The sequence below is a fragment of the Cryptotermes secundus genome, unplaced genomic scaffold (genome assembly GCF_002891405.2).
Source record: "Cryptotermes secundus unplaced genomic scaffold, Csec_1.0 scaffold1368, whole genome shotgun sequence".
NCBI lineage: Eukaryota > Metazoa > Arthropoda > Insecta > Blattodea > Kalotermitidae > Cryptotermes > Cryptotermes secundus.
Window position 1 is genome coordinate 114,052 of NW_019733850.1, and position 14,444 is coordinate 128,495.

Consider the following 14,444-nt stretch of genomic DNA (forward strand, 5'->3'; position numbering starts at 1 on the left):
AAAGTAACAGCAGGTATTACTCATCGGAAGGGAGTGATGTTGGATACCTTTCCTAACAGTGTGTTATTTTTGCCGCAATTCGCTACTGACACTTATGCCAAAGGCAGCAAGTTTCGGAAGGTGTTCCCGGCTTCAATTTCGTTGCAGCATCGGTTCACCTGACGGAGACCAAATCAAACTCTATGTATATATTCCAGAAACTCCGTGAGAGTGGTTGAACAACTCCCAGAGTCGAGATACACAAAAATGTTATCATCATTCCCCCCGGAACGGGAACCAAGAATGGCTGTGCTGGCGAGGCCCAGCAGTATTTCACCCGACACGAAAACCCGAAACGTTCCATGTGTACACCACGTAAAAACTGGACCCTTGTGTTTATTCTGATATTGGATCCTCACATCTTGAGGATGTGGGCAGTGTTGCCTACGTTTCGGAAGTAAATGCTGCCTCCATCTTCAGGGTCTAAGTGCAACCGTACCTCGTAGAAAATTTACGCATACATGAACAACTCTCCCTACTCAATTGGACCATGAACATAGATACACCACGTACTTCCGAAACGTCGGCAACATTGACCGTATGGTCACAGTGTAAGGATGCAAGAGCTATATCAGGATGAACAACAACCCACCCTGATAACTTGGAGAGAGTCCATAGCGATCCTGCAAGGCTCTGTATCTGCTGGAGATATTTAAGCTTCCGCTGTGAATGAAGACACAAAATTCCCCCGGACCGTGAGCTGCCTTAATATCGAGCTAGAAACCAACGTGTTGGACACATATTGGGTACGGAACGCAGTTCTCCGTGTATTTGTTGAATGTCATGGAGATATTTAAGGGACTATGTCATGCTTTTGAAAATTTAGAGTAAGATTAAGAAAGATGAAAAAATCGTTCGTCATAACTGTGACATTTGTTGTTCAAATGAGAGAAGATAACACAAGAGTTATCTGTTGTTTTACCGCCCTCCTCTTCGTCTTCGTCTGCTCAGTGGGACTTCAAGCCTCTCGAGGTTGTCGTCACTTATACCTGTCCTTCACGTTCGCCCCTTTGTGGTCTGCACTTTAATCCGCCGCTTCCTGTTGCTGTCTGGTTCAGGGTAGGGTGTGGGATTATTCTGAATTTGGATTTGTGTGGGGGCCAATGGACTTGGATGAAATCCACGAATTTGGAACGGGGAAAACAAAGGTGGGGATTTGGATAGGCGAGCGTATGGGGTTCCGACTGCTCAGACGGTAGGACGAGATTTTGTCTCAGGGCGACTAATGGGCCTTGCCCACACAAGGAGAGAGAAAACACTCAAAAACTCGCACTTCACCAACACTGTTGCTTTATTGTAGATGTTCACTACAATTACCCATTACCCGGCCGTAGCACTTGGACTTTGTACACCGGACTCGGCCAACACCAATTTAACGTCCGGGAGGTTACTACTAACTCCGGTTACTCCCTTTGGTTACTCAATCCTGTTACTCACTGTTGATGTCTCACCGCTGTTATTCCCTTGTAATGACTTGTAATGACTGACTGCTCTGGAGAGGCAGAAGTCCCGGCGGTTCCGGGAACGCCTGAATTCCTCTCCTCTGAAATTTTGCTGATTGGCTGGACATAAAATTTGGGTGTTTCTCTCATTTGCATTCAGCCAATCCCTAACCAGATCCATGTTAATTTGGGCCTAAGTACAACACGGTCCCTCTGACAGCTCTCAAATAAATGGAGGTACGCTAATGATCGCTCGGTACGCCCCTTCGAAAATTATTGTGACTCGTATCTGTCAAGTCTCAAATTTTCAAAGACTCGAACCGTCGAAGTTAAGCATTGAAATCCCCAGAAAACACAGCGGACTACTTCCTGCTCCGTTCTGGGTTTTCAAGTGACCTGCAGCTTGCTTGTCTCTCAGAAAGACCAGATGTTGTCCTTGGCGTCTGCTGGTGCTGGGGTCAATTCTGTATCATCTATTGTTAACAGTACTACATTTCGTTCCCATGTAGTGCATTGTAATTAACAATGTAAATCAACATTGCTGAGGTTCCTGCATGGTGCGGTTACAGTTGTGAACAAACAGAACCGCAGAGGGGCCCCAACCACTCTCTGATAGTGAGAAGGCGTGTTATCCTGTGCAGAAAATAGAACAATATACACAAAATAATTTATCTCCGTCACTCAAGACATCAAAGGGACATAGAACACACTCGTGCACCATTTGCATGCGTAAAACAACTACACCATACGTGCACGTAATTGAAACAACGCAGACTCCCTGAATACCCACCCCTCTACTTCGCGATGCATCGTCATGAGCCGTCAAATTTTTAATTCGAATTAAAGTTCTTAGTTATGTTTTAGATTTTAAAATTAATATTCAAATTTGTAATGAGATATATTTATGAACGCTAATAGCAATTCAATTCAATACTACTCATATTTCATGAATATTTGCCTGACGATTACTAAGCTGGATCGAAACATATGCAAAACGCAGAAATATACAAATATTAATATAGTAATATTTGATTTGTTCTTACGAATTTGGTGTGGTGACGGCCGTATGACAATACTATACATTAATACACAACAGGATACAAACAATAAAGATAATTCATACACGTAACAATATTTTCACGTAGCATCGAGTGATTCTCGATGTGTTTGCCCTTGATATTGGATTTATTGACCACTTAGCACACAATTGCATAATTGCAGCGCCAGTGATGATTTCCACACGTTACAAGTCTTTTCCATCCCAAAGTCTCTTCACAAATAGTTACCTAATAAAGGCTTCTAACAATAATTAGACCTTTGTTTCCAAAGTCGAGTCCCCTGTGGACGTCGGCTCCCTTTCAGCCTTCTCTTTTCTTCATAGAACTGACTTAGCTGCTCCAGTTATCTTCCTTATAACTCCTCGGCATGGACCGCGTATAGAACGCCGTCTCCAAACGTACGTATATTTTTGCATGCATATCTTTTGCCGCGGGAACATGTTTACTGAGCCGTTGCTCAGAAACGCCTCTGGACTACTTGTTTATCTCGCGGTCGCGCAATGATCTTTAGGTACAGATGCAAATTCACTCACTCACTCACTCACTCACTCACTCATGGATAGACCTCCTTCTTGAGAAGCTTCCAATTGTGCAACCACTCAAGAATTTTCCATGATTTTATGGAACCAGAACATCCTTTACCGTATTCACAAGAGCCCTCCACTTGTCCCTATCCCGAGCCAGATGAATTCAGTCCATACCAACCCATCCTATCTCTCTAATATCCATTTTGAGCATTGTCCACCCACTTACATCTTGGTCGTCCTAGTGGACTCATTCCTCGTGGCTTTCCCACCAATATCCTATATGCATTCCTCTTCTCCCCTTCTTGATACATGCCCTGCCCATATAATCCTCCTTGACTTGATCATTCTAATTATAATAGGCGAAGAGTACAAGTTATGAAGCTCATCGTTAAACAGTTTTCTCCCAGCCTCCTGTCACTTCATTGCCTAATCAATGTATCACATCACATAGTGCACAAAGTTAGGGGACTTAATTAGACCGAGAATGACTGATGGTGAATTTTTGAAGGTCACAAACGTTAATATCTAGATAAATATAACTGTAGGAGGGGAAAGGTTGGTATGGTAATTATCTCGTTTCTGTTAAAGGCCATACTGCCTAGGAAATAACGTCTTTTATTATTTATTTGTACAGGATACAGTGAATTCTTATGATTAACAATTGTAACATTTTAGAATTACATTCAGTTGCAAGACAGGAGTTGTTACAGAATCAAATTACAAAAATCGGTTGGGTAAGTAACATATTATTAAGTAATCAATACCGACGCATCAACGCAGAGGAAGCGTGTCCAGGATATTTCAGATGTTCTGTCCAACTGGTATTATAGTCAGTTCATGTATCTGTAAAGAAGAGAACATTACAAATCAATACGTCATTTCGAAGATGTGAGAAATTACCGCACTAGTTTTATTGATGAGAACTTTTGTTATGACTTTATATATCCGCAGTGTCTTCCAGACCTGTGATTCACATGTAGGGTTGTGCCTCTCTGGCGGGTGAAGAGGGTTTTGGGAGGGCAGGCGGAGTGTGGGGCGTGAAAAAATGTCAGGAAATGAATTTTCAATGTCGGACTCAGCTGAAATATTCATTTGTAGCTCAACTCTTCCTTAAGCACATGTCGGAATTATTATTTCAGGTACTAAGGAATTAGGGCTATTAGATTTCAATACATTTTGGTGCTGTCCATCACGAAATGGAGAACACCGTGCAGCATTTTCATTTTCATAACTTGAATGTTTTCTTCAATATTTTTTTTTATTACTAGCTAAGATTCCATTTGTATACTTGTATCAATAGCTACATTTATTTCAGTAAAAAGCTGAAGTCATGTTTTGTGGAGGCAAAAAAGGGAGCATCATGCCAGAAAGCTTCAGATCCGCCGCCCTGTACCAACATGATCAGTTTCATAGTACCTATGGAGGACCGCAGGATACACCCATCCGGACCCTAACATGAAGCATGAAATGTTCAGACAACTGCAGATCAACAAAAATACTAAGTTTATAGACGAAGAAATAATATTTTGGAATGGCCATGCTGACAGTATGGGCTCAGACAGAATTCGGAAAAGTGTTACGTCATCGGCCTGAAGGAACAGTAACTGAGAAGACTTCTCAAACGGTGCAATGGTTCTGTTTTGTAGTATCACAACAGGTCTCAGTAGGCAACTTCCTGCAACGGATGGCAGTAGTAGGATCAATATTTTTTGTGTGACCCTAGATCTCTGTCAGTGAAGTGTGACTTGAGATGGTCAGCGCAGAGACCTTTAACATGACGCCAAAGAGATCTTCGTTAGATACGTAACGATAGTTTGGGGAAACTTGCTGCTTCCGTCATCACGGTAGAAGATAGAAGATTGAGGCATTTTATGCCCCTGAAACAGTGGCAGCGTCCCACAAGACAAGTTTCTTGACACAGGCTCCATTACCGGGATTCGATTACCAGCAGAAGCAGAGGGTTCTCCCTTCATCAGAGATTTATAACAAGATGACTGCACGTATTGGTGGCGATTAGTTGCAACCTCTGCCGGAAGTTCGCCTATCCCGATTAATCTTTGCATGGAGTCCCTGCAGGAAAATGCTGGCACCCTTTCTTTAAGTTCCTTCCAGTTCATCAGTCATTTGCTGTCCTACCATTCGCCGCTATACAGTCTAGCTACAGACAGCCTCGTAGAGTGACTCACAAAATAAACGGCAACTTCTGATGATGTTCTTATAGCTGAAGCTTGACGAATTACTGAATAAGTTCTGACTAATCCGAACTTTGCCTGCTTTTGGTTGTGTATATTGAACTTCAACACACCGCCTTTGCATTCAAAATAAAGATTAATTTACTGAAAGCTGAACAAACCTGAACATGAGGTGGAACACCCAGAACGTACAAAACGCCATCAGCAATATCCTCAGGGTTCAGGGAAGGGCAGGTGTCCAAAAACTTTTCGGGAGGCATTTCTGTCCTCACCAGTCCAGGACTGAGGCTCTGTAACATTAAGATTTACTATGTTTATGTAGAAAATGAACAATTATTGTACAATGGTTACTAAGCGTCTATGTTCCATGTGCTTCAAGTCTCAAGGACTGTTGCATTTTATCCAGAGGTTTTTTTGCGCTTTTCAAAATAAAGATCTTTATATCACTAGAGACAACTAACCGATTGGTATGTGTAATGCAGATACAGCGAACTTGAAATGTTTAGATAAAGTTCATGTGGATAAAACGTAGTAATGTCAGTTCCGTAGGTCCTTGCACTTTGGAACACAGAGCTTCTGGGTTTCCTGTATCTCCTTCCTTTCTAAGCAGAACATTACAGCATAAACATAACTCTTATCTGTTTCCATCCTCAGCTGACAATGTGAGGATAACTACAATTCGGTTAGTTATCGAATGCCAGTCTCGACGAGTGGTACAGCGTTCTATTTATAATCCGGCAGGTTACGTGAGTTCAGGAAACCCTATGGCGTCATTAGAAACGAGAAATATATTTCATGTTTCCAAAATTTCGGACAGCTATATTTAAGATAAAAATCATTTCAGGTTTATACTCACGGTGACACGGATTTTGGACTTGAGGTTGACCAGTTCTCGTCGGAGTCCCTCTGTCAGCGCTGTGACCGCGTGTTTGGAGGCAGAGAACATGGCGTAAAATTCTCGTGGAGGTACATGGCCACCAACGCTGTGGGTACAGAATTGATTTTTAAATTTATCCTCCTCTCCTCCGAGTTTGATTGCACGTTATTTGGAATGTAGTTACTATACCATCTGATGAAAGACCTACAACCATTAATCTGATTAGTTTCAGGAAACTGACTGACAGCCAACAGCCAGAATCATCTGTTGTATGCCAACTTGTAGCTTTGAAGCTACTCAAGAACTTCGCAACATTTTGTGGAGCTCGAAGGTTGCTTTCCCTGTTCACAACAGCCCTCCATTGGTCCCTGTCCTGAACCACATCGATCCAGTCCATACCATCCCATTCTATCTCTCCAAGATTCATTTTAATATTGTTTCCCCACGTACTTCTTGGTCTTCCTAGTGGTGTCTTTCCTTCTGTCTTTCCCACCAGTATTCTACATGGATTTCTCTTCACCCATTAGTTCTACATGCCCTGCCCTTCTCATCCTCTTCGATTTGATAATTCTGATTCTCCAACACCCTCATTCTATGTTCCTACCTTAATGTCAGAGACCAAATTTCATGCCCATACAGAACCACAGGCAGAATTATAGTTTTCTATATTCTGATTCTCTGCTTTTAGACAGCAGATGAGAAGACAGAATATTCTGGACCGAATAGAAGCTAGCATTACCTGAATTCACTTTCCTCTTAATTTCCTCCCGAATCAGGTTTTGTTTTGTTTGTTCTGTTATAGTCTTTTACAAGTATTTGAACTGTGCCACATTTTCAAAACATCTGTTTCCTGTTGTTATGTCATGAGCTTGCGCTGCATTTTTTTGACGAGACAGCAACATATACTTAGTTTTCTTTGTGTTTACTTCTAGACCAATCTCCTTACTTGCGTCAATTAAAGTTTGTGTGTCTTCTTCATGGTATCTATATTACGACCCAGTAGATCGACATCACCATCACAAATCCGCAAATCACCCAGTAGATTTACATATTCACGTTCCCGTGACAACAGACAGAATGGCAATTAACTGTTCAAGATGGTGGTCTCTATATTCGGGTTCACCCGAAGCTATAAAAGGGAGAACACGTGAGGACGCTCGGCAGAATACATTTCGAGTTCGTTCGTAGTTGAGTCCTCATTCTTCAACAGAATTCATCCGATAGAGATTCCTCGTTCGTCATTCGTCGCAGTGCAAGAGAAGACACTCGTTGTCCAGTAAGGAATTGAGCGAGTCTTAGACATTCATTAATTGTTAGCTGTTATAATTGGTTGTAATTATAAATAAGTGGAAATAAATGCAATCATCCTATCCAGAACCCGTTATTGTGAGTCACGGAACCCCTTACACGTGACAATGTAATTGTAATTGGTAGTGTGCAGAAAATTATTGCGAATTCGGCTGTACATGTATAGATTTGCAGATTTTAAAGACGAAGAGGAAAGGGTTCATGTCTAAGTCCACAGTAAGTTACATATTGTGGTCAAAATGACTGCCGAGTAGATCTGATCGACATACAGAATAATACAATTGACTGAACAAGCTCATCTCAGTATATCCGTACCACTTCACTAAATTGCCGCTGTTCTGTGCTTTGCAGGCAAGACGTGCAGAGAACTAGCCGTTACCCGAACAGAACTTCTGAAATCTGGTGTGCCATGTACGTTACATCCAGTGTGTCACAGTAGCATCTCGTGGGATAACAAGAAAACTGAATCAACTTGAAACTTATGGTAAGTAGCGATTATATTTTTGTGTATTTTACTTCAAGTTATAGTGCATATAATTTTTTCATTAATTTCATTTCCCCATTTTAGATATCGAATTAAGTTTTTAGTCCAAAGTGGTTTTAAAATGTCGAACGTTTTTATATATATTATGGCGGAAAGGCAAACGTTGGTGAACACAATATCTACACGGCGCCACATCCCCGAAGGCTTTCTTCATAGTCACCGCCGTGAAATCTCAGATCTTACATCCTGGAAATTAAGAATTCTGATTCATAACAATTTCGCAAATATGCTTTTCTAGCCTTTCCTTTTAAAAAATTCTTAGTAAAGGATTTAAGATTTTCACCGTGAGATGCCGGTATGGTCAGATGCAGTTGGAAACACGAGTACCTGTGGAACGTGAACGATTTCGTAGAACGTTACGTGTAGGCCAGTGAATATCTGAACTCGACTGACAAGAAAGGCAACTTAACTTACAATTCACAACATCTGCCTGACGCACCTGTTGATATGTATGATATGCCCATCGTCCACTCCTCTCTCCTTCATGGACTGGAGCGCTTCTTTGGTGCACACGCTGAGACCCAGCACGTTCAAATCCAACATACGTTTAAGTTCTTCTGTTGATCCACCTGGGATAGAAAGATGCGAACGTTAAAGGTTTTACATGTCGCTACGCCATAATTTCACCCTGGCCTATAAGACTTAAATGAGCCACGGAGAGCGAAGTTGGAAATACGAAATTAATACGGAATCAGAGATTATTCTGAAAGAGAACTGTGTTTTGGCGTATAATGCCTTGTAGTCCGGTCACATCTGAGAACACAGTACTCATCACATTCACTGCTGTGATATCCTAAAGCAAGCGTGGATTGTTCTCATTGGCAAGGCTTCCAGAGCAGATCTAGACCCCACCCCATCTTTAGTTCTTTGGATACTGATGGTTTCTTCTTCAGGTGTAAAGTGGCGGAGGGTGGTGTTAGCTACTTACCTCCACTTTGTGCCGAGGTTCACAGTGTTTGGAGCCATACTTTCACTCCCTTATGCACTTCATTGTTAAGATAATTTATTGTCTGGGCTTAATTAATTAAACCCTACGCAATGAATATATCGGCGAGTGGATGTACTGATCTACTCATTCTTAGCCTCGAACTAGATTGATATGACTGACCGTGTTGGCGTCATAATTTTGGAAAAAGGTGTTTTTTTTTGTCTGAGCGTATGAGGCTTGATGGGCCCTAGAGGCGGTCTGTACGCTGTGCGGAACAATATGTATATATACTTGCGGGCAATAGAACCTCGAATACAGTAACTATACTAACTGAGCTATCCCAGCTTCTGTATGCCTTAATAATATAATGCTTAATTAAGCAAGAGAACGTGTTTAAAATAATGCATATAGGATACTGGTGAGAACGCCAAAAAGCGAGAGACCACTAGGAAGACCAAGGCGTGAATGGGTTATATTATAATGCACCCTAAGAGATCTGTATTTAAAGGTGGTATGGACTACATTGATCTGGGTAAGGATAGGGACCAATGGGGGACTCTTGTGAACACGGTAATGAACCTTCGAGTTCCATGAAGTTTTGGTATGTTCTTGACTCTCTGCACAACTGGCGACTTCTCAAGAAGGACTCAGCTCCATGAAGTCACATTACATGTCTGAATTATTGACAGTTGCTATGGATACTTACTAGAAAGAGAGGTATCATACGCCACAGCGGCATTGTTGACTAGGATGTCCACTCCTCCGAGATTGGCCTTGACCCACTTGAAGGCCGCCTGAACGTCTGACTCGTTGCTGACGTCACATTTCACCGCATGCAGTTTGCCCTTCGCTGACTTCAGAGATTTGGACAGTTCCTGAAACATGGCAACCATCGGTATAAAAAGAAACAAAGCAAAGAAGGGCCAATTTGCAAATTAATGGCCTGGGTTAAATCTGTATTGATATTTGATATCTTCAGGTTGCCTCTACAGTCTGTAGTGACTGAACGAAGACCTCTTACTTTGCAGTTAATAACATGACATAACACGCAATGCCGTTGAAATTTGAAGAGGAATTTTTTTATTTTCTACATTAACCATCGCGTCACTACGTACTTCAGTCCCGTCTGTCTTACTGTTTCCAGCCCGTTTTATTTGGCAGTCGTGTTCACATTGCTCCGTTTCTTCCTTCCTTCACGTTAATACAGAGTGGCTGTAGTTATATAGATACATGTGTTGCCAGTGCGAACATGCGCAGCAGATGGGGGTGGGCTCCAGTGACTGGAGACTGTGAATTTGGTCGCGAACCTCACGGTTTCGCATAGGAGACGGGGAAGTTATTTGACCAGCTGTATAACTATCAGTTGCTCAAGAGAGGCAATGTTCCTTTGAGGGGGGAGGGGGTACAAATTTATGTTTCAGATTTATGTACCATGATTCTAAATTTAAAATCGCAATAGTGTAACCTTATGTCAGACAAGTATAGATTATTAAACAGGAAGGGTGCATTTTGTATTCGACTTTTTTCTTAGTGCATTTTTAATTTCTACAAATTTGCTCTGTGGTGTCCTGGTGTAACATCAGTGGAGTCATATCTGCCCCATCCTGACGGCGGCAACACCCGCAGAAATCCGTGTTTGCAGTTCATCAGGTATTTACAGTTCCTTTACGTAACCTCACAGAAGGAAGTTTCCCGCGGTAATGTCGGGTGACCGAGGGGGCCGTGCAGTTGATCACGCTTCGGCAGTACGTGTACTTACACTGGGGAAGGGCCGCGCCATAGGTCAAGCGGCGGCCCGGGTTGGATCCCCGGTCTGATCAAGTGGGATTTGTGGTGGACAAAGTGGCGCTGGGGCAGGTTTTCTCCGAGTACTTCAGTTTTCCCTGCCAATCTTCATTCCACCAATTGCTCCACAATCACCCTCACCTATCATCTGGGGCTGGTAGAATAGGCCAGAAGTGGCCGCAGTACAAGGGACTTTGTCCCACCCTACTAGCAATAAAAAAATATACTGTGGAAGGTCTGCGTCCTTGAGCATTCTGGCAACAGTGTTGGCTCATAGCTTGCTGAGTTCGGCCGAATTTAGAAAGATGTTTGTATGACATTATGATACTGGGTATGATAAGTAATTCATACATACCTCGACTCTCTCGACTCTGCGTGCCAGTCCTGCCACCTTGAGCCCCTTCTTTGTCAGTTCTGCAGCGATGGCTGCTCCAATACCGCTGCTGGCTCCTGTCACCACGGCAACGCGACCTGACCAACGCTCCATTCTTCTGTACACAGTATGTCCTGTAAGCACACGTTCCCTATATTTAGTAACAGTTGACGAGAGGACACTGCAAATTTTGTGGCGCCTCAGTCTACATCGTGACGCGCCCGAGTGAGCTGCTCTAGACTTGTATTCAGGATGTCCTTGGTTCAAATCTCGGTCTAGACACAAACTCTCATGCGGAAATGTTACATGGTTTTCCTCAGGCCATCTAATCAATTTCCTCGATTATGCCACTACCCCTTACTTCCATATAACTGCTGACAGTACCGTAAAGTAACACAAAATGAAAGCCATCGTCACCGCCAACTGAAGTACTCATGCCATCATTCACAGTTTCATATTGCACCATATAGGCGACCTTCAATATAATGCATTTGTATTTACCATATGTAAATATCGTATTGTTTATGTTTCAAATTTCATTTTTTGTCATATTTATCTTATTTTGAAAATGTGAAACTACTCTTATGAGATCATCTTGATGTCTGTGTGTCTGTACCTCTTGGCCTTAGCAAATGAATGTCTGATCTGATTTCTGTGAAATTTATTATGTGTGTCATGGCACCTTAGCCCATCTCAGCAGCGTACCTCATAAATCCCTCCCATCAGTCTGTGTGTCTGCATGGGTATCCCCCTGTTGCTGATACGAACGGCTCGGTAAACAGGTTCTGGCTCCAACGAAGAATTCCTGGAGGCGTCCTTGTTATGGAGCCCCCATGTTATTTCAATGAAAATTAAGTGATTAGGTACTCCCACAGATTCTAACTAACGTTATATTTCTCAAACTGTATCAAAGTTTTACCATTTATTTGTATGTAACCGTCTCCATTATGGGGTCGCAGTGACGTGAGGAAATTAAACCTGTAATGTATCATATTTATCCAGTGCAGAGTTATCTGACGAGGCCTTTTTGAGGAATCTAATCACGTGTTGGACGAGGGTCTTCTGTGCTGTAAATTTTTGAAACGTAATCTGCAAGTTTCGCACTGTCACGATGTTGATTTTCTATTACATAAAATGTCCTGCTTGATTTCAATGCCATGATCTAGCTCCATGAAGAAGTTCACACGCTACTTTCAACGGTTCGTTATTTATCCCCATCAAAACCGGAAATCACTCATAAATCACTCATTAAACAGTACGCCATGACGCATATGGGGAAGTGGATGTGTAGAGTCACGTGTTCCTGACCTTGGCACAAGATGGAGATGAGTGGCCAGCTTCACGGTCCGGCCTGTTGTTAACCTCCGGGGAAATAGCCAACAGAACCCATTACATAGGAGTTTTGGTGGATCCCAAAACCGGTCTGATCGACCTGGATAGGAGAGAAATCTTGCCCCTACCGAGACTCGAATCCGACCCCTCTGTCGTCCCGTTAGCAGCCTGTCGGTATACCGACTGCGCTACCCAGGCTTATCTCTTATCAAGCAAGTATCGTGATCTCGCATTTAGTGCCCCCAGTGCCACTAGTAATGGAATAAATTAAAAGTTACAACGCTCGAGTGGAATCTGTTGGTATTATTTCATGTCACCAATTCATACTTTCTCTTGCTGATTTTATTTCTGGTACCTTTTATTCCGGAAAATCTTAACACGCACTTCTCTTAACCATAGAGGTTGCTCATCATCGGCCGTAACAATAACAATTTAAAAGACGCCTGACAAACACACTATCTGGATAATAAAAATTATCACTGTGATATTATTTAATATAAGATACACAAACTCATTTCGGACACTCACACTCGAGAAAATTTCGTCACTCAGGAGTGAAGTTCTAACTCAGTAACTCCAGGCGTGGCGAGCACGGCAATGTAACGCGAAACCTGCCTTCAGCTGCCCTCGGTGATGCAGACTCCGTTAAACCAGCGTCCTTCATCTCTTATATAGATACCGCCCTCTGAACGAATACAGATACTGTTAACTAGGTCTATTCACGGATGCAGCTTAAATGAAACATTCAACTTTATTGCAATGCAAGTCACGCTGTTACGCAAGGCAGGCTTGTCGCCGCGTAAAATGCAAGTCATCACTGCTCAGTCACTCATGGAGCTGAAACCTTCTTCAGACGCCGTGAATTGTGCAACCACTCTAGAACTTCCCAGCATAGTACGGAACCCGATGGTTCATTACCGCGTTCACAAGAGCTCTGTACTGGTCCCTGTCCTGGGTCAAATCAATCCAATCCTTACCACCCCATCCTATCAATTTTAATATTGTCCACCGACCTACGTCTTGGTCTTCCTAGTGGTCTCTATCCTTCTGGCTTTCATAACGATATCCTATGTGCATTCCTCTTCTCCCCATTCGTGTTACATGCCCTGCCCATCTAATCCTCTTTGACTTGATCATTCTGACTGTACTTGTCGAAGAGTAGAAGTTTTGAAACTCCTCATTACGTAGTTCCAACCTCCTGTTTCTTCATCCCTTTTCGATCCAAACATTCTCCTCAGCACCCTGTTTTCAAACACCCCTAGCCTATGTTCCTCCCTTAATGTCAGATACAAAGTTTAACACCCATCTGTATGGAGTTCTGTATGGGTGAAAAGAATTCAAACGAAAACAGCAAGTCATGGTCATCGGAACGCCTTCCCTAACACTGTGCGATTTTGCCGTATAGCAATACTGAAACTTACGCCATGAGACTGCAAGTTTCGAAAGATGTTCCCCGTTTCAGTTTCGTTGGTGCTGGTACTCATTTCTGTTAAGAGGATGAGTCGACCCCAGGGCCCAGAGTGAGGCTGGAAGGCTCAGATCAATTGAGAATCCACTGACCTCATCGGGAATATAATCCGAGACCTTTCCGTCTTGTAGCGTAGTGCCTCAACAAATTACGCTAACCTGTGACCCCTCACCAAGAGTGGGACATTCCGGAAAATTCTATTTTATCCGCTTCTTCCGGAATATATGATTGTTTTCAACACATGGGTCTTCGTGGACCTTACTTCGTTCTCGGACCTTTTTTTTTTATTTCGCTTATTGGGGGGTGGAGTCCAACTGGGTCCACTCGGCACGGCGGCCACTCATTGGCCTATTGTACCTGCCCCGGGTGATTATGATGTTGGAGAATTTGGTGGAATGAAAATTGGCTGGGGAAACCGAAGTACTCGGAGAAAACCCGCGCCAGCGTCACTTTGTCCACCACAAATCCCACTTGACCAGACCCGGGATCGAATCCGGGCCGCCGCGGTGGGAAACCAGGGACTAACCGCTTGAGCTATGGCGCGGCCTAGTAGCATAGTTGGTTGAGGCAC

General features: G+C 42.9%; 1 protein-coding gene across 1 annotated transcript; it reads right to left on the bottom strand.

Annotated features, from left to right (window-relative positions):
• Positions 1-3,664: 3,664 nt before the first annotated feature.
• Positions 3,665-13,063, bottom strand: LOC111868323 (farnesol dehydrogenase-like). Its single transcript, XM_023858876.2, has 7 exons — positions 12,934-13,063; positions 11,056-11,207; positions 9,622-9,790; positions 8,427-8,556; positions 6,115-6,241; positions 5,420-5,548; positions 3,665-3,909 (listed from the first exon to the last, which is right to left on the bottom strand). The coding sequence occupies exons 2-7, from the start codon at positions 11,185-11,187 to the stop codon at positions 3,868-3,870; spliced, it is 729 nt and encodes a 242-aa protein (XP_023714644.1). The 5' UTR covers positions 11,188-11,207; positions 12,934-13,063; the 3' UTR covers positions 3,665-3,867.
• Positions 13,064-14,444: the final 1,381 nt, after the last annotated feature.